At 33.8% G+C, this 21482-nt stretch overlaps 1 protein-coding gene across 1 annotated transcript in view; it reads right to left on the bottom strand.

Annotated features, from left to right (window-relative positions):
• SEMA3E (sema domain, immunoglobulin domain (Ig), short basic domain, secreted, (semaphorin) 3E) overlaps positions 1 to 21482 on the bottom strand; it is a 264619-nt gene that overhangs the window by 75721 nt on the left and 167416 nt on the right. The window contains exon 4 of the mRNA XM_008579274.1: positions 19035 to 19154. Within this exon, the coding sequence (XP_008577496.1) occupies positions 19035 to 19154 (120 nt within the window). The remainder of the gene's footprint in view (positions 1 to 19034; positions 19155 to 21482) is intronic.

Raw genomic sequence — 21482 nt, 5'->3', positions numbered from 1 at the left:
GAAAAAAAAAAAAAAAAAAAAAAAAAGATACATTAGGACCAGGAATTTGGATTTGTGAACCAATGAGATGGCAATGGTTGATACCACCGGAGAGTTAAGAAATTAAATACAAAAAAAGGAAAAAGATGATGACAATGCTGCTGCTGATGGTGCTGATGGCGATGATGGTGATGATGATAATAACTGATAGTTCTATAACACTTATGATTTGCCAAGCACTATTCTAGGTGCTTCAATTATATTCATTTAATCCTCACAACAACCCTATATTTGAGGTACTATTATAAATTCTATCTTGTGGAGGACACTGAGGCTCAAAGAGAAAGTGATTTGCCCCACATTGTACAGCCAGTAGGAGACTGGGATTTTAAGCCTACAGGTATGAAAATATAGAGAGATTACAAATATATGTATATATGCATGTGTGTGTATATATATATATACACACACACACACACACAGTATATATATGTATATATATGTATATATACATATATGTATAGGAATAATTATATATCATGATATATAATAATATATAATAATTAATATAAATAATAATTTATAATAATTATATATATGTATATATATATATCACCACTAAACCACTAGCATCAGTTTGGGTTGTGTTCTTTCAAAGAGCAAGAGAGAAAAGTCTGCAAAACAAACTAAACTGGTTGGTGGTTTAGTCTGGGGAAGGGACCGAGATTGGGGAAATGTTCAAGAAATACTCTCAATTCATCACTTTTCTTACAAAGGAAAAGGCAATGACTTGCATAACTATAAATGAATGAAATAATATTACTACTCACAAATCAGCATATCATGATGGAAATATTTAGAACATAGATAAAAACTAAAAATAATGATTTTTTAATCCTCATATTTAGACATAACTAATGTTGAAGCTGTGTTAAATTTCCATCCAGTCTTTACAGCATCTTTCATGACTTATTGCAAAGAGCTTATGCTATACTTAGTTTTACTTAAAAGACAAACAAATGATACTACATTCTATTTCCATTTCTTTAATAAATACTTTTTAATCTCTTTTCAGTCCCCTGTGCTGTGAAATTTGTGGTGCCAAACCTTCTTTCATCCTGAAGTTCACTGACTTTTATTTAGACATCACTGGAATGAGAGGAGACTACCAGGCTTGGTTTTGTCTGGAAACAAGGTGAGCAATTCTCCATTTAACAATCTCACTGTCCACTTGCTCCTTTAATTTTGGCCTCTCACATATTTAACTGATGAACATTTATATTTAGCTACCTAAGGGAAAGTGATGGGAGTCCTACAGAAAGTCCTAAAAGAAACACCATCAGTGCAGGGTTTACTTAATTGTTATTTTTCTCCTATTTTCCCTCCTGTGTTCACAAAAATTGCTACACTGGGGATCAGTATTTTGTTTGTGCTTTTGTTTGTTTGTTTTGCTTTATAACCTTTTTGCATACAACTTTATGTTTAGGCCAGTCTCTGCACCATGTACAGTGATGTGTTTTCACCTAGAACTTTTCCTGATGTTCCTGGCATGGTGGTGGATACCAGAATCTATGCATGGGTGAAAATTCATAACATAAAATATTTGAATGAAAGTGAATTATAATATAGGTAAAATTAAATAATGATAATAATAAATATAAAACTTCAAAAAAAACCATTGAAAAAATTTATGTATTTTTATATTCCCAAAGAAAGAAATTGAAGAGATCCTGACTTCGGATGTCCACACCTCACAGGATATGTTTTTATTTTTCCTATTTTCATAGAACAAAATGATAAATCTGTTTCATTTTGCAATTTTTTGATTAAAATGAATTTGCACATTTTGTATATTTAGTAGGATATGTATTCTCTCTTTTTCAACTTTATCTAGATGTCCACTGTCCATTAATTTATTAAGTTCTTGCTATATTTTAAAATGTTCTATAGACACTCTTCAGAGTTTAGTAAATTAATGTTTGTCACATATCGCAAATGGTTCCACATTCTGTGGCTTATGTTTTAGGTCTATTTATGATTCATCTTTAAATTCAAGAAGTTTGTATGTGTGTGTGTTTGTGTGTGTTTGCGTGTGTATGTGTATTTTAATAACCCAACTTAAAGTATATCAATAGTTTTCTTTTGATTTTTGTTCTTACTAATTTTTTCCCCTCCTGATAAAGAACAAATAATTTAGTCACAAGTATGATCTTACAAGTCTTTTAATGCTTGACGATTTATCTCTTTAATCAAATTTGGAATTTTGTATGTTAAGGGAAATTTTTATTTTTTTAAGGATGGAGGCAGAGCATGCTTGTTTTTTGGAGACTTGGATAGGCCCAATAGGTCTAATCTGGGGTGCTAGTGAAAGCAGAATTGACCTTGCTGAGGCTGGAAAAGGGTCTAGTTTGGAAAGGAAAAGCAGGAAATAGCTGACAGGCAGATAGCACAAGATGGTGGTGAGTAGTCAGAAGTTGTGGTGAGAGTGTAGATGAGAGGGACCAGGGAAACCACAATGGAATTACCAAGATGAGACCATCAGAGCAGAGGCCCACAGCTTGGGCAGCTGTAGGATGGTGAAGCCAGAAAAAGTGAGAGGAGACACAACCAATAGAATAAGGCTGATGTGGCAAAGAGACATCCAGTCACTGCCCACAGAAGCAGTCAATTCAGGAAGGGAGAGAGACAGGGTAGGGGTGCACTTCTCTGCAGTACAAATGCTGACATGGCTACAGGATATCACATTCAGGAAGGGGACAAAACCAGAAGCAGAACCCCAAGGGCTGGACTAGAGCTCATAAACAAAAACCTAAATCCTTAAAACACTAAGAAATCCGCTCGGGGCTGACTTCTGACAGAAAAAGGGCACAAAGTGTATGTGTCATCACAGACACCAAACATCATGGCTGCATGAACTGGCATAAGTCACAGCAGAATCATAGCAAGACAAACTAGATACAGCCTCCCCTGACTTATTCAACCAAGGCTTGCTGGTCTAAACTAAGCAAGAGGTTACTTACACAGCCTAGTAGATAGCTTGTAATTGATTCCAACTGAGGATATAGGATGATTTCTGAGACTGAAATCAAAGCAGTTCACTAAGAGATTATATAAGAGGTAAAATAAAATGTAAACGATGATTTATAATTTAATAGTATGAAAGAGGAAAGAGTCAGGAGTAATTAGTTCAGAAAGCTGGAAAGATCATCATATACACACATACATTTAGGTTCATATATACTTATACATTTGTTTGTATATATATGATATTCTTGACTTTTCAATAGATGTTTATTTTAAAAATTAAAAAAATATTGAAAAAATGTTTGTTTGATCATACCTAGTCTTGAATTTAAAAAGTCAACCTAGCATTCAATTCTATTCAAAAAATATCCTTTATAGATTATATTGATGCAACAAGTAGTTGAAGTTCTAGCAAATAATAGCCTGATATGTATGTTCATTATGTGTTTGTAATGAATGACTTCAATGACTACTGCCATGATTATGTTGGGTCACGAAGAAACAGAGATAGAAATGACAGTCTCTTCCCTAAACATACTCTGGCATTCATAAAGAAGTAATAACTCATAATTAAAGTTTGTCTTAACTACAATTAAAATCCAAAGGATAAGTAATTAACTTCTCCCAATAGTGGTTGAGATAAGCTTCATAGAGCGGGTGATGTTTGATCTGAGCCTTGGGTTGAATGAGGATGTTCCAAGCAGAGAATAAGGTTAAGAGTCTTCCAAGTAAAGGGATATAAGCAAAGTCATAGACAAGTGAGAGAATGCAATGGCTTTGAGACATGGCACAAAATCTTGTCTTAGGATGAGGGAGTCATGAAGGCTGTGTAGGATCTATCTACTCCTTCTGTCAAGAATGTTCGGGATTTTATTGTTACCTTACAGTGTCTCTAGAAAATTATTTTACACATAGATGTCTAGTGGGCATAGAAAATGTGGATGTAGAGTTCTGGATAGAGATCAAGAATGGGGATAAGATTTGGGAGTCAGCAAATAGATAATAGATAAAGCCATGAGAAGAAATAAGAATGTCAAAGAAAGCATGCTATATAGGAAAATACAGACCAAGTATAGAATTCCTGTAATCACCAATATTAAAAATTCTGGGAAGGCAGAATATCCAGAATTTTTAAATTATGAGGGAAAATGGTCCTAAATACTAAAAGTGAAAAGCTTCTGTATGAAAATTACAAATACTGTCTGCTATGCGACAAATTTGTCCTCCAAAAGATCAGGTGTTGGAAACTTGGCCTCCATTGTAACAGTGTCAAGAGGGTGGGAAATCCTTTTATGCTAATTAAAAGGTGGGGCCTTAAGAGGTGATTATATTGTGTGGTCTATACCCTCAGGAATGGATCAATCCATTGATAGTTTAATGAGTGGTCACAAGCACGGTCATGATGGCTTTATAGGGAGAGTGGGTGAGCAGGTTAGCTCTCTTGCTCAGCCCATTCTCTCCATGTGACTCTGTGGTCGCCACAGGTCCCTGTATAGAGGTTGCACTAAAAAGGCCTTCAAGAGATGTGCCACCTGGACTGTGGATTTTTCCAGCCTCTGAAGTGTAAGGAATAAATTTCATTTCTTTATAAATTACCCAGTTTCAAGTACTGTCAAATGCAGCAGATAAGTAGCATGGGGTGATGAGTTAAAGAAGATATTTGACAACTAGAAGATTTGGGGTGATAATAGCTGGGGCACTTTCAGCAAAGTGATGGACACTCCTGGACTAAACAGTACAGGGAAACTGTAGGGAAACAGTACAGGGAAAGAAAAGATGGCAAGTACAGACTATTCATTCAAGACATTTACAGGAAAAGCTACAGTCAGTGAAATCATGAAATTAGCTTATAGGTCAAAAAGAGTTGAAGCAAAACTTTATTTTATAATTTTTATTTTAGAATGAAGTCTTATAAAACAGGTTTTGTATGCTGGAGGAAAAGAGTGCAAAAAGAAGAGAAAGCTATTTGGTGGTTTAAAGTAATGAAGAAGTGAAGATACATGATCAAGGGCATAAGCAGAATAAATACTCCTGGAGGGAAGTGAGGTTGTCATCTGAAAAAGGGAAAAAGGTAGCATTTAAATTTAGAAATGGAAAAGAAGTGGAGGTTATGGACTTTTACTTTATGGCCTTATTTTCTTTTTAAGTAGGAGGATATATATTTCAAGTGCTGAGAGTTAAGAACTATGAAAGCAGCATTGAAGATAACATAAAAAAGTTAATTTCTTGTGTGCATTTACTATATTCCAGTCCCTAGGGCAGCTGCTCTTTCCCATATATGATCTTAGAAAATGCATGAAACTCTGGCAAGCGAGATATTAAAAATAGAGACTTAAGTCTTCAGATGAGGAAACAAGCTCAAAGAGGTCAAATATTTTCACAGCTGGTGGTTAGCAGGATCCAGATTTCATCTCTCCGGTACCCAAACCTGTATTTTTTCCACTTCATTAATCTACCTCTGTACAATCTCCAGAACAGTAGTGACTTGGACAATGTCAAGAGAATTAACTGGGGACTAAAAAAGATTGTATCTGGACGAATAAGAAAAAAGTTTAATTGAACCAAGATTAGTAAATTACAAGGGTGAATACAGGCAGAACCAACTACTTTGGGGTGGTGTTTTGTGAATATCACTGCAGTAGGGTTTCCACTGTGTCAGGAAGGGACTAAAATGTAGAGGGTTTGAAGGGCTGAGAGAACAAGAAAATATCTACCGACAGCCGAGGATGAAGATCAAGCTGAGAGAGAGTGAAAGAGCAGCGGAAGATAAAGGTTTGTACAGAAGACGCCTGCTTAGACACGGTTATCGCCATCATCACTAAACTCTCCATAAGACCCTCCATAGTTTCACAAAAGCAGTGCAACATAATGAAAGGAATTTGGCCTTGGATATAAAGCTGAAGTTTGTCCACTTACTGCATAGCATTAAAAAGTTACTTAACTTCTTACTTTCCTCATTTGTTAATTGACAATAATAATTTCTCCCTGTGGGAAGTTATGAACAACAAAATAAATGCACAGAAACATCTGACACTCAATATATGGTAGTTATATTCATTAAGATTGTTATTATTGAATTATTCTATGCATTCAGATTGTTATTATTGAAATACCTTCATTCTTACAGTAAGACCATGAGGTAGACAACATTATTTCATTTATTTGTAATTTAGATATAGAAGATGACTTCATCTCATTTTGAAAATGAGAAAATGGGGGATTAAGGAGAAAAACAAACTTTCCTTAGGAGGCTGAGCTAGGATGAGACTACAGCTTGTTAATTTTGCTCCAGAATTTTATTCCAGACATAAAACTGAATCTACATATTGATCGATCAATCAGTATAGACTACAAAGTCTGCTAAATGTTTTAGATACGAGAATATAGATAGATACATAAAGCTATATGTAACATTTTAATCTTAGAAGGCAGACTTATTGGAGAGAAGGGGAAAATGGGCATGAAAACTTCTTTATTTACTCCAAGTGCAAAATAGAAAAGATATTTAGTAAGAGAGAGAAAAAATAGGGGCATATATGCTCTCCATTGCATTGAAGATGCACTTACTGTAGGAAATGCTGCAGAACTAAGTGAGGTCACTAAAAAAATGCAGAGTGGTCAAAGAGGTGTTTTGCCAAATGGTATTTTTCCCAACAGCAGGATAATAATAAAAACAAGGCTCGATTCTGTTTGGGACAGTTATATTACTTTTATTCTTCATTTTCTTGTAGAAAATTGATGCCGACAAACAGCATATTGCTTTCTTACAGAACTCTTCCACTTTTCTTTCTTACCTTTCTCTGCTTGCTGTTTCATTTATGTAAATGCCAAAATAAAGTTTCCAGGAAAATATATCTATAACAGTGTAGAATTTCAAAAATTAACATAATAAATGTGAAAAATTAGAGTCTAGTTACATTTAAAATATCATTTAATTCCGTTTGAAAAGTAAAACCTGACAAAATTTATCTTGCCAGCCTGGAATAAGTAAGTAATTTAAATTAAGCCAATATTGTAATTAGGCCACCAAATTTAACTCTATGTACATATGTTCTATATCGGGTCCGTGAATTAGAAATATAGCATGTGACTGAATTTATAACTAATTTAACTTGACTGCATTAATGAAGTTCAAGTTAGTGTTAAGGAGCCAATATATTACTTAATCATCTAATGTTACCCAAATGCCTTAATGGAAATGTTCTTAAATACAGGAAAGTCCTACTAGGATATCATGTTTTCTCCTACATTCCTTAAGTTTTAATGAATGTCAAATACATCTTTAGAGTTAAATAATTTTATCGTCTTAAGGTGTATTTTTTTCAAAATTTCTTCAGATATTTTCAAGAGAATATTTAAAAATGGAATCAATTTGACATAATTTCCTACCTAAAGCAAGGTAATGGTGTTTCATAGTAAGGATAAACAATAACGTATTTAGTTGAGTAATTCAACCTTAATTGTTAATTATAAGGCTACAGCAAACCAGAAAAAGGAGAATGGGTAAATGAGTAAAGTATAAAGAAATACTACATAGCAATGGGAATGCATGAACTACCACTACACACAGCATAGATGAATCTCAGTATATTGTTGAGCAAAAGAAGGTAAACACACAAAAAATGCATGTTGTATAATTCCATTTACTTAAAATTCCAAATAAGGCAAAACTAACCTATGTATGGTGATAGAAATCAGAGTTGTGGTTGGTGGATAGTGGCTAGAAAGGGGCACAACAGAGATTCTGAAGTGCTGGAATTCCAGTTCTTGATCTGGAGGCTGGTTATATAAAAATGTTCAATTTTTGAAAACTAATCAGGGTCTTTTGTTTGTTCTGTTTTGTTGCATACACTTTTCTTTATGCATTTTATAAGTCAACAAAAAAGGCAGACTGCGTGACAAACAGAAGTAGAGAGTAGAATAGTAGTTTACTAGAGATTGGTTTTAAGGGGAGTGAGAAAGGGAGATGGGGAGATGGTGGTCAATGGATACAAAATGGTAGAAAGTTAGGAAGAAAAAGATCTGGTGTTCTCTAGCAGTGTAGGGAGACTACGGTCAACAAGAAATTATTACGTGACTTCAAGTTGCTAATGGAGGAGATTTTGAATGTTTCCAATCATGAAGAGGAGACAAATGGTTGAGATAATGGGTATGCTAAATAACCTGATATGATCATTGCACACTGTATAAAAGTACCCAAATCACATTGTAGTCCATAAATATATAAAATTATCATGGATCAATTAAGAAAAAAGTAAATTAAAAAGAAAAAAAAAGTGTACTTGTAGAATATCTCTGCTCTATGTTGTGCTTCATGTTCTAAAGACCAAAAAAGTAAAAACAAATATCTTTTATCATTCTACCACCAAACCTTTTCAAGAGTTGTCAGAATCTACGTAATTATGAAAAAAAAAAAGTTGATGAAGGGTACTGTAAATCCTATTTCATAAACACTTTCACCAATTTAACCAAAGGGTATAAAAAAGAAAAAAATAATCACAAAGTTTAACTAAAACTTTTATATATTATGATAAAGTCCAGATATTTCTTCATTTGTACCTGTTAGAATCTTAGAGTTCTACATCAAGGCAGGAATGTCACCAACTCAGTGATTCATTCACTCACTCATTCATTTATGCCATGGTTACCGACTACAAGATTCTAAGCACAGAAGAGTTTTGAGGATGTTTATAGTCCTTCTAGTGCTTGAGTAACATATGCAAATGCCTGTCAGGGCCAGGTGGGGATGACAAACTAGCAGAGGTCGAGTGTGCATTGTGTGATTGATGGGGACTGCGGAATATTGGTAAGCACATGCCCCAATGGGGGGAGTGTGGCAGCAACCACATAGCACCAACTGATTCTTTTCATGTGGGTCCAATGGAAATCACAATCTATTAGGTAAAATCAACTGGTTTTTAAATGTAAGCTCTGTAGAAGAAAACAAACAAGAAACACTGTGACAAACAAAGCACACCTGTGAGCTCAATCAGGCTGCCAGTTCATAACGTCTGATCAAGCTTGCTGGGCTACAGCTATGAGCAGCTCATTAGCCCTTTAGGTGCCCAACCACTTAGTGCACCACACTCATTCTCCTTTTTCTGGTTTGCTGTAGCCTTAAGTTTCACAGTTTAAGCATGAATTGCTTAACTAAATACATTATGGTTTATCTTTACTATGAAACACCAGGAAGCCATTTAAATGAATGGAATAGAATTACGATGTCCATATACATGTAAACGTACACTTATGCACTCGTATACACACATGCAAACACACACACACACACACACAAATGCCTATGAAACATGTTCAGTGAAAATCAACAAAATCAGAATCAGGAGTGCCATGGAAGAGGTGGGCAAATGGAATTGAACCACTTTCACTTTTTATTTTATTGACTTCTTACATGTATTTACATTTCTTTAAGTGGGAAAAAAAAATCCTCATAGCAGAACTCACTGCTCCCTGTAGAGTAAGCCTGCTAGTTCTTTAATTAGTTACAGTTCTCGTTCAACAAAAGCCTCTCCTGGTCCCTCCTTCCCCAGTGGCCCACAGTAAAGCTGCTTGGCAACGTAAGCATCACCCTACTCCTCTCTGGGCCTTCTCTCTGCTCACAGGCACATGGTGCTGGGGAGCGAGGTTTCCACCTAACCACCTCACACACAGAGAATGAAAAAGCGTGAGTTGTAAGTGATGTTTGTCATGCAATGAAAGCTTTCCAATAGCTTTCATATAACCATTCTCAGACAAATACAGCACAAGAAATTCTATTTTCCTTCCCACCAGAAAATCATTTAACCAGCTTTTCACTAATAAGACTGACAGGAGAGAAAGGGTGGAAGAAACAATCTGAAATATTTTTAAATAACCTTCGGGATTTTATAAATCACAAAAAAATAATAGACTAAGCTCCCAGAGAAAGTGTCATGTCACCTTTTAATTCCCCGGGGATTACAACATTGCGTTTTCTATAAACTGCTCTGAAAAATACCTTTTGATTTTAAGTAAAGAAAGCGAGAGGAACAATATAGAAAATGACTGATATCCCAATGAACAAGAGATATAATTCCTTTTAAGATATTGGTTACTATTTAAGTCTTCTAATGGTAATTTGTAAATAATAAATTTTATAAAATGTGATATGAGATATGAAATAGCTTTCTTTTCCTACCCAAACACATTTTTTGTCTTCTTTTTAAAAAGAACTATTGGTATATTGTTGTATTGTCTTTATTTAGTGTAAATGATTTCCTCTTTCACATTTAACTTTCAATATTTACTTCAATGCATAAAATATTTCATTCTCCCTTATTTTAAAAAAAAAAGAAAAAGAAAAAGAAAGTATTACTGTTAGGTAATCTCCGTTCTTATTGTCCTTAATCGCTACTACATGTTCAGTCAAATATATGTGTATACAGCACTTAATCTACAGAGTGAGAAACTCATAGACTGAGACGGAAAGAAAATATAATCATGACTTCATAGGGTAATACTTACTACCTTCTAATTACTTATTTGAAATGAGAATATAGAAAACCCCATAATTTTTAAATCAATAAAACACTATATATTATTTTCACATTTATGAATCAGGAAATTACAGAGCAGAATCACCCTTCACAACATGTGACCAACAAAGTTTAAAAAAAGTGTTGGTAAAAATTATCATCTGGACATTTTTGTTAACTAAAGGTGAGTTTAATATATAAAAATTATCTGAAAGTATAAATGTTGCTGAATACATGGCACAAATTTTCATGTATTTATTCTATTCAAATGGCTATTGCCAACCCTAGATTCTTACAAATTATTTTAAAATTATTCCCTTTAACATTTTTCTTTACCTACTAATAAGTTCAGCTAAACAAATAGAAATAAACAGAGATCTAATGGAAACTTATTAAAAGAACAAATTTGAAAATCTTTTGGATTTCTGTGTGTTTAGAAGTTCAGTCCAGGAAGAATTGATATGAAACAAAATAGTTTGTGAAATCAAAATATGTATATTTCTTTGTGAAAATACAAAGTACTAAATACATGGCTATAGTGATCTCAGTTGTGTGAAACAAAATACTAACATCAGTCAAGAAATTCTAAAGGGTGAATTTTCAAACCTGTAGAAACTGTTACAAGTTTTGTTGACTATTCAATGGATATTTTGTTCTATACTGTATGCAGAAATGAAAAAAATAATCTGCTAAGAAAAAATATTAAACACCTGTGAAAAAACATATCTGATAAAATGCATTAATTTGTCACATATATGTTTTAATCTATTTTGAACACTTACTGCCTCAAAAGACATTTTAAATATGTATTAAAAATCAGGGGTTCAAGCTCTAAGGGATCTGTGAGATAATATGGGAAACATGTAACTCTAAAAGGCAAGAATCCTGTTATGTCTAAATAGTAATCTCTCACTGGCACATTACAAAACATTTAACTGGAGAATACAAACCACTAGAAATATGCATCATTTCCAGTCTGTGAAGTTCAAATGTGTACTGCCTTGGTAAGAACATTATTTGGGTACACTTTCTAAAACATTTTCAAATACATTTGTGCTCTTTTAGAAATATATGTATAACTTTTATGATTTCGAATCCAATAATATCCAAATTTAAATAGTTGAGCTGTTATTCTGCGCTAGAGGAAACGTATCAAAATCATACACTGAAAATCACAAAGTGCATTATTGATTATCTCTGATGCAAAATACATTTATATGACTAATTTAGTCGCATACTTTAAAGTTGATATAAATATGCTTTAAATAAAAATATACTAGGAAGTTATACTCTACACAGATAGAATATGGCTGCAGTCTATGTTCAAATGCTTGTGCCTTCAGGGACAATCAAATTTTCCCATGTTTAGGCAGAAAAATTCTGGAAATGGCCCACACATTTTTTCTATTAATCTTTATGGTTCTTGCAACAAGAAATGCAGTTTTCTTTCAAGAAGAAAGCCACGAAATTCAGAAATGAATGTCATCATTTCTTACCCTTCACTCTATGCCTTTGCCTTGCCTCCCCCAAAATCATCCTTTAATAACATCTGTACTAATCCAACCTTCCTTTCACATGTAAGATACATAAAGAATAGTGTGGTAGGCAGAATAGTAAAGGCATCCAAGAATCCCACCCCTGGATATAGATGTCCTGTGCAATCCCCTTTCCTCAGATGTGGGTGGGACCTGTGAATATGGTAGGAAATCTCTCCCTAAATTATGGCACTTTATCCTTCAAATGTGATGTGATAGTCATTCTCATAATGAAGTTGTGTTATATGACTCTCTCTCAGTAAATTGGACAGTAAGATTCTCCTGCTGGCCTTGACGAAGTATGCTGCCATGTTATGATAAGCCCACGTGGCAAAGAACCACAGGAGGCCTCAAGGAGCTGACAGAAGCCCCTGGCTGACAGCCATCAAGAAAATGGGAACCTCAGTCTTATAATTGTGAGGAAACGAATTCGGCCAACAATCGCATGAACTTGGATTACAACCCTGAGTTCCAGAAAGATCACAACCCAGGCAAAACTTCATTTCAGCTTTGGGAGATCTTGAGCAGTGGATCCAACTAAGCAGTGCCCAGACTACTGCTCTACAAAAGCTGTGAGATAATTAATGTACACTGGTTTAAGCAGCTACATTTTGGGTAGCTTTTTATTCAACATAGAAAACCAATACAAATAGTAACATGCTAACAGCATTGTGCTAAAGTCATTGTGTTCTAAAAGATACTAAGATTATTGAGGAATAAAAGCCATTTTAATTTTGCAGGAGTTCAAGGCCTTTGCCAGTTCTCTAGATATATATGTTTTATATGTGAACCCCTGTTTTTTATTGTCACCACCTCTATATTGAGCCCATAATTTCCATTTTCTCTGAGACATGAGTAAAATTGGAGGTAAATTTAAACTTGTAGTTTTTATGTAGTATTTATATGAGTATTAATATAGTATTTTACTATTTAAAAAGTACTCTAAGACTTTTGACAGAATAGGAGCAGAGGCATATATTTTATTCTCCATACCCCTCCCCACCCACCCCCCAAAAACTAGAAGGATCAACTAGATGTGCAAAATCAAAGCTCATCAACAACATCTGTAGCAAAACTGGCTGTCGAGATATATGAGCCTCCAAATATCACCACATATGGATGAACTTCAGATAACTCCAACCTACACAGGATGTTAATATCTTGCAGAAGAAAGCAGAGAGAAGCAACCAGATTTTGTCAAACCTGAGAAAAAAAGAACTCAAATATCTAACAAGTGTTCATTTATAGTAAAGCACTTAGAGTAACACCTGAAACTGGGAGGAATTTCTGCAGATTCAATCCTTGGTTGACTACAAGGGGTCTGTGGGAAAGATAAAGTCTTATGAACCCTAAATATTATCCATCCCATTCCCTTTTCAAGAAGAAACTGCTGGGAGTAGAATACAAAATTTCCAAGAGAGATATAAAAAGAGTCAAGAAAAAAGTAATATCCACATAAAACAGGAGTCATAGCCAGGAGAATATATAAATAATATTTGAAGCTATATTGTTGAACACTTCATAACACAGAACAGAATGGTGAGCTCTAGAACATGAAGCTAGATGTCTACTCTGACCCACACTTTCCTCTTGAAACTTTTTGAAAACTAATTTTATATAAAAACTAATAAAAAACAACCCCTTTTGAATCCAGTAAAGTGTTACTATAAGAAAAAAAAGAAACAAAATAACATTACTACAAACAATGAAAACTCGTCAAAAAGATATGTCACAAAATATATAAGAACTCTAACGTAATATTTCAATAGAAACTAAAGTAAATTTTTAAAATGATAGAATAAAAGAACAACATAAGATAGAGAAACTACAGATGATGTGACAGAACTCAGGAAATACTTCAAAAGAAAAAGATAAAAACATTGCAAATAAAGACTAAACTAGAAGGAACATAAGAACAAAAACAAAAGCAAAACAAAACAAAACCCACAAGTGTTTATGCATTATGAGAAATAAAAGGTGAAAATAAAAATAGAAATGATTTCATAACGGCACTGGTTACATTGGGGTATTCCATTTGTGAAAAGTAATCTAGCAATGTAATTATATGCGGAGTATTTCTCGTATTTGTGCTTTACTTTAGAAAAACTTAAAATTAATGAAATGAAGAAAGAGATAAAAGTGATTCAAGAAAAAGTTGGTTTCAATCCTTCATGCAAGAAGACCATGGCTTGCATCCACATTCTAGAGAAACTCTTCTCATAAGTGCCTCCAAAGACTGTCTAGATCCAATGACCACTTTGACCCTGTGCGACTTCTGACATTAGAAATCACTCCCTCACTCCATGCTGTCTCATTCTCTTGTTTTCCTCCTAACCCTCCTTGTCACTCTTTAGTAATCTCCTTTGTTTTTCTTCCTCTGCCAGCCTCTCAAATATTGGTGTTCCTTGGCTCCACATTTAGTTATTTTATTTTTATTCAAATTCTTCTCCTACGCAATAACATGATTCCTGAAGATTTTGTCTTACACACACACACACACACACACACACACACACACACACACACACACACACACACACGGTAAATTGTTAAATCTGCATTTCTAGCTCGGATCTTGCTCCTGATATCCAACTGTTAATGTGATATCTCCATTAAATAGCCTATGGTTCCCTTCCCTGACAAACTTGCTCTCCACCCAGCCCTCCTTATGTCAAGAAGGTAAGTGGTCTTATCCTCTCATTTGATAAATAATTTTTCTCTATCTGCTATCCTAAGAAAAATCTGTCAACACCCCCACACTTTTTATATCCTTCCCCATATTTCTTTCTTTTCCTATCTATTCAATTTCTTGATTAAATAGGCAATATTACTGCCTTTATTTTGTCACTATGAAGTCACTTCTTAATGTCCTATCTAATTACTCACCCCTTACCAAAACTGGCCTCTCTGTAGCATTGACGATATTGCATATCATTTCAATTTTTTTTTCCTTTTAGAAGTGTGATTCTTATTTGCACTAACCCAATTTGTTTTCTACCAAATCTCTCTCTGTCTGCTCATTTTCTGTTTACACTGATATTCCCTGGACATTCTACTGGCACCTAAATAATGGCATTTTCCAAGTAATTTTGATAAAGTGAGAGAAAGAGAAGGAAAGTGAGAGAAGGAACAAGACAGGGGATAAGGAGAGAGAGAGAGAAAGAGAAAGAGAAACTCCTTCAGAGGAGACTCACCCTTCCCCAGGGTTCAATAATTCAATCTATTCTGATAACACCCTCTTCTAGCACCAGCTTAATATTTTAAATAACTATAAATCAAAATTAAAAAGCCAAAACTGAGAAATACTAAGCATTTGTTATGATCTCACAGAAACCTCTGGGCCATAGCTCCCTCTTGCTTTTTAAAGACTTGGTATTTCTTCCCAATGAGCAAAACATAAAATTGGAAATGTTTTTTAATTCTCTTTCATGTGCAACATTTGATAAGTGCTAAGTTATATAAACTCTCCTGCTGAGCAGCTTCTCACTTCAGTTCCACACTTCCTTTTCTTTGCTATTCCAACAACACTGTTAAATACCTTCATGATCTCTCCTAAAACCTCTTGTTTATAGCCTTCTTGAATTTCTCTGCCTTTCATCTCTCCCTGCTTGAATCAATCCTAAATATTATTAATGTCATGTCAATCAAATACTGCGTTCAAAACTCCTTCACGGTCTCCACACTGCCTTTAGAAATAACTGCAGAATGCCAGTGTCTAGTATTAAAATTCCCCACCAATTTGTCCCAGCTTTATCTCCTGCTGTTCTCCAACCAACTAGACAAATGTCTGCAAACCACTCTCATACATGCCTGCCTCTGAGCTTTTAATCAAAATATTTTCCTTGCCTATAATGATTTGTAACTTTTCATTCCCTCATATAAAATTGCATCAAGCCTCCAAATGGTGTTTTGGGAATAAATCTCTTACTGCTCTCATTATCATACGGCCACAAATTTCTCTTATAACATTTACATAATTTTAAAAAGTACATATCGTCTTTGATATCTAGATAATTACTTGAGATATTTCAATTGTATTCAAATATTTGAATATGTTTAAAGCAATATTTAATCATATTCAAAAATTCTAATAAGACTCAAATATTTCAATCGTATTTAGTACTTAGATAATTATGTGAGATAAAAATGTTAAGTATCATGCATGTTTTACATAAGTTGAATTACATAACTTTCCAGTTCTGTTAATGATAACATAGCTAGCAAAAAAATAAATAAATAAATAATCAACTGTTTAAAGGCGCTGGAGATCAGTTAAGAACAGACAAGACTGGACAGTTTTTCACTTGAGGAACCTCCTAACTCATTTGAAGAGGAATGGCTAGAACTTGAGCAGAAAGCTAGAGACTTACTAGCTTGGAAAATCACAGAGCAGAGATTAAAAGTATCAGATTGGCTGAAAAGGGAGTGGAGCTATCTAGCAACTGAGGTAAGCGCCCTGAAATCTATGCAAAAATTATCTTCGAGATCCTTGGCTGACACCTGTATTGCACATGCAAGGAGACCATGAAAAGCAGTGGCTAGAAAGTTGAAAAGGTTGGCTGTTGCTCACTGCAAAGAAGTTTTAAGTGTGAGTCCAGCCAACTAAACTACCTTCTAGAGCAAAAGATGATATATTTCAGAATCTTGGAAGTATATAATCTATACTGTCCAGCATACAATAAAAGTAACCGGACCTCCAACAAAACAAAAAAATATGATCCATAGTCATAAGAAAAAAGCAGTCAAGGCAGTTGACATTCAGATGATCCAGATATTAGAATTAGCATGTAAAGATTTTAAAACAATTGTTTAAAATGTTTAAAGATTTAAATAAAAAAATATAGTCATAATGAATAAAAATATGGGGAAATAGTACAGAAATGGTAACTATAAAAAACGAAAGGTCTAGGACTGAAAACTACTATCTATATATGGAACATTAATGGGATGAACTTAAAGAGCATATTGGTGATGTTAGAAGAAAGGGATAGTGAATTTGAAAATAAATAGAATTTATATAACTTGAAAACAGAGGGAAAAAAGATTCAATAACAATGAACTGAGTCTTAGTGATCTGTGGGGCAATATTTATAAGTCTAACAAATACTTATATATGCAAGGGTACTTCAAAAACTTCACGGAAAATAGAATTAAAAGATAATAGGAATCTTTCCATTAACTTTTTGAAGTACTCTCATACATTGGAATTCCCCAAGGGAGAGAAGTGAGTGAATGAAGCAATAATATTATTTAAATAAATAATGAGCACACATTTGCTGGATTAGATACAAAACATAAACTTATGTATCCAAGAATCTCAGCATCCTAAGAAATATAGATACTGTAGATACTGGTCTCCCCTCTCTCCATCTCTACATGCACTGAGGCATACTATAAAAAAAACTGCTGAAAAAGCAAACATAAAGATAAAATCTTGAAAGATAAAGCAATTGCAAACAGGGTACCATCAATATGAATGAAACATTAATTTACATTAGAAAAGTTTAGGAGACAATAAAGCACTTCTTAAATGCTAAAAGGAAAAAAATAAAAATAAAAAACTTTATTAACCTGGAATTCTATATACAGGGAAAAATATACTTTAAAAATAAAGGTGAAATAAAGGCATTTTCAGATAAATGAAAACTGAAAGAGTTAGCTGCTAGCAGATCTGCACCACAAGATATATATATTCTGACTCTGAGTGTGTGTGTGTGTGTGTTTATAAATATATATGTATACTTTGTATATTGGTATTCATGAATATATTTTAACTTTGCAAGGCTTGATTTGCCTTCTACATCTCTGTCTAAATTTCTCCTACTATATCATATGCATTGTTTCTTTAAAATGATTCAATAAATACATTATGATGTATTTGTGTATGCTACTTAACTTTAATCTAGAACTGGGGTGGTTAGTTAAAATTTAAAATATACTTACCAAAAATCTTCCCTGTAAGATTAATTATCAGCTGAAGGGCCTCAATCAGGGGAACTCTCCAGAGGCAGCTATTAAGCACTTCAAATATTGCTAATTATATTTGCACCTGAGTGTTAACTCGTATAAAGAATATCAGAAATAATTTTTTTGTGGTGAAGTGAATGGTGTTCTTTACATGTGGTCGCTGGAAATATTTTGTAGTCAATGCTGCCCATTTATAAATGAGTTATAATAACAAAGCATGTATCTGCTTAACTACAGAATATCTAGACTTTTATTTTATCTGTACCCCACCTTAATGTAGGTTCTGCCTTTCCACCTAAATGAAAGGTAACAGATCCTGACATCAGAATATTGTTTCATATGCTTCAGGATGACATTGTGATGTAAAGTTCTTCAAAATGTATGTAAAACAAGTGAGAATTGAGAGTTTACCCAATTTGTAGGAACAGGTCATATGGCTGATCTTTGAGCCTGCTTGCTGTTAAATACTATGTGTGTGGCACAATTCAGTTGGGATTTGCCTTCATTGTACCATATCACCTAGCAGTGAGGTCATCCATTAATATTATCTAAAGTCAGTTTGAAACCTTCCCCCTCACCTCGCCTAGCTGGGAAAAAGTAATTGCAAAATCAAAAAGTCTCTGCATGTCTTTTCTAAAATACTATATGTTGTATATATTTATATAAATTATATATATGTATATGTATGTACGTATATTGCAGTTTCATCATTAAATAAATTTAAAAAATATAAACAATAGAGAACACAATTTGATATTAAGATTTTTTTTTAAGTGGGCAAATTAACAAAATAAAATTGTTTGGTGAACGAATACATAGTTAATCAGTTCACAGATTTTATAGCTGACAAGGATTTTAAAGGCCCAGACAGCATTCTCATGCCTCAAGCAAACATAATCAGTATATCACAAATCACAAATGCTTTTATCTTTCTTGGGAAGAAATGCCACAATTTCTTTCAAAACAAAGTTGTCTTAAGCATTCCTTTCATTGATAGCAATGAATGGAATTATCTTACCTCCAAGTGGTATCCAACTCTGATGAAGGCACAAAGTGGGTCAAAGGCCCCAGTACCACATGTCAGAAGGTGTGTCCTATTATAATGATGCAAAACCCGAACATAATTTGCACATTCACTCTAAAGCAGAGAAAAGGAAGAAATTGTTTAGTGTAATAAAAATATTTTGCCCATTTTTGCTTTTGTTTTTCCTAGCCCTAGAAATCTTGTTTTAGCATAAGTCTCCCTTGGGTGGAGGAGACAGGAAGGGTAGATGAAAAGAGGACAAGAACCTAGGAAAGAAAAAATTAGGCTGACTGACACACATTTTAGTCATCAGTGATGTGTGATTTACATTTTATAATGGGAGTGTATCAGTTTTCATGTATTCTAGTTCACGATTGAGCAATAAAAAATCACTGTTCAGAAATTTATTTAATTGTAAAGATTTGCATGGCAATATGTTCCACTAAGTAATTAAGTTATTTTCAATGTTGTTAATTTTTTAAGTATTATATAAACAATGAATCAGCATAAAGTCAGAAAACCAATAATTAAAAAGCTTCATTATTCATAAGGAAAGAAATGCAGACATGGGAGCATTACAGAATTTTGACATTTGGGACAATAATTCTTATATTCTCAAATTCAGTAAAGAACTTTCAGAAAGAATTTTCAAGTAAATAGATAAAAAGCTAAGCAATAAAAATAACGTTTTGTTATAAGGTTACTGTTACTGTAAGATTGCAGTCCAAGGATGAGCAAACATATTCTGTAAAGGACCAGATTGTGAATATATTTACTTTGGTAGGCCATTTAGTCTCTATTGCTAGATGGCAACTACTTACCTCTGCAGCTATAGTATGAAAACAGCCATAAGCAGTATAAAAATTAATGTGTATGGCTGTGTTCCAATAAAACTTTATTTACAAAAAAAAAAAGAAAAAAAAATGGCTACAAGCCAAATTTGGCTGAGGAGCTCTAGATTGCCAAAACTGGTATTCAACTACAAGCTTATTGAGAAGAGAATCTTTATTTTATACATTTTTTCATTTTCCAGTTAATGAAACATATACTTAACACATACTGCATGCTTAAAAACAATTTGAACACATGAACTACTAGGTGAGTTTTATGATTAATATGCTGAATGAAAAAAAAAAGTTTAAAATTGTTTCAAAACCAACTTGGCTAAATAAATTCTAGCAAACGTCCTCTTGGCAAATTAGGTGTTGCTATTCCATTAAAAATAAATTATGAAATCCATGCTAAATTCTCTTAATTCCAAATATTACTCTGAAATCAATACATGCAATAATCATAGCTGTAATGTTTTATAAGGGCAGATTGTGATTTCAACATTTTAAATTTTTTTATATAACTTTATTAAGATGAAAAGGCCAGCAAAACCACTTCACCATAAGTGACTCAGATGGTAGCATGTCCTTGGCGAAGAGAAAGAATGCACTACTGAACTGATTATCCACGGCACACGGATACACTTGTATTTATTTCTTCAATTTCCTACTCATGTAACGTTCTGTAGGTGGCCCACACAGTAGGCAGAATCTAATCATTCAGGCATGGTGAAAATATTCTGTTCTCATACTCCTACATGCACTGACTTTTTCTCTCTTGATACACTGTCACATCTTGGAATGAACCAATTAGACCACATTTTGGCTCAGTTGAGCTTAGATTGACATGGCCTAAGAGTATGTTCAATTAGTCTGCATCATGCTGTGGGCTAAGGCAGCAAGAATGTGTTGACTCATTCTTTGGCTGTGGCCCAGTTGCTACAGAGAATCAGGAGTTGGTACAATGGGCGTTAGTTTTTCACATTTTTTTTCTTACTGAAAAAAAGGATAAGTTCTCTTTCAAAGGGTGATATGCAGACCTTCCTGCAAGATGTGTATTGTGTCATCAGAGCAGCCAGCTGCTCCTAGCATGAGAAAGTCCCTTTGGTCATATTTTAGCATTGGTAGGGAGTGGGTCAGGGCTGCTGCTGCTGCACAGCATTCTCCTACTCACTGCAGGGAAGCTAGGACAAAATGGAATGTTGCTTCTTTAAGTGGGAGAGATTCTAAAAACATTTTGGAATAGGCAAAGCATGGTTATTGCCTTTTGTCCTAACTTTTTGTTCTCCTCCTTTTGTTTCTTTGTTTCTAATCTACTAATCAACATGAAGTGTAATCTCACAAAGAATGTGCTCAGCTTTTCTTTGAATTAAAAAAAAAAACTACCTGCAATTATTTTTTTCCCAGATACATAGGAAATAAGCATTTGTATAGCAATTTATAAATCCAAATTGATTAAAATATAAGAAAACAAAGTAAAAACCAAGATCTGGATGGCACTTTGACCCCCTTTAAGACTACATTGAAATCAATTTTTATATAATTATATATGTATATATTATATGGATATGTATGTATTTTTTATTTCATGAATTAAATTGCATATATGCTT

The sequence above is a fragment of the Galeopterus variegatus genome, unplaced genomic scaffold, assembly GCF_000696425.1.
Source record: "Galeopterus variegatus unplaced genomic scaffold, G_variegatus-3.0.2 Scaffold0, whole genome shotgun sequence".
Lineage (NCBI taxonomy): Eukaryota > Metazoa > Chordata > Mammalia > Dermoptera > Cynocephalidae > Galeopterus > Galeopterus variegatus.
This window is presented reverse-complemented; position numbering and strand designations above follow the sequence as displayed.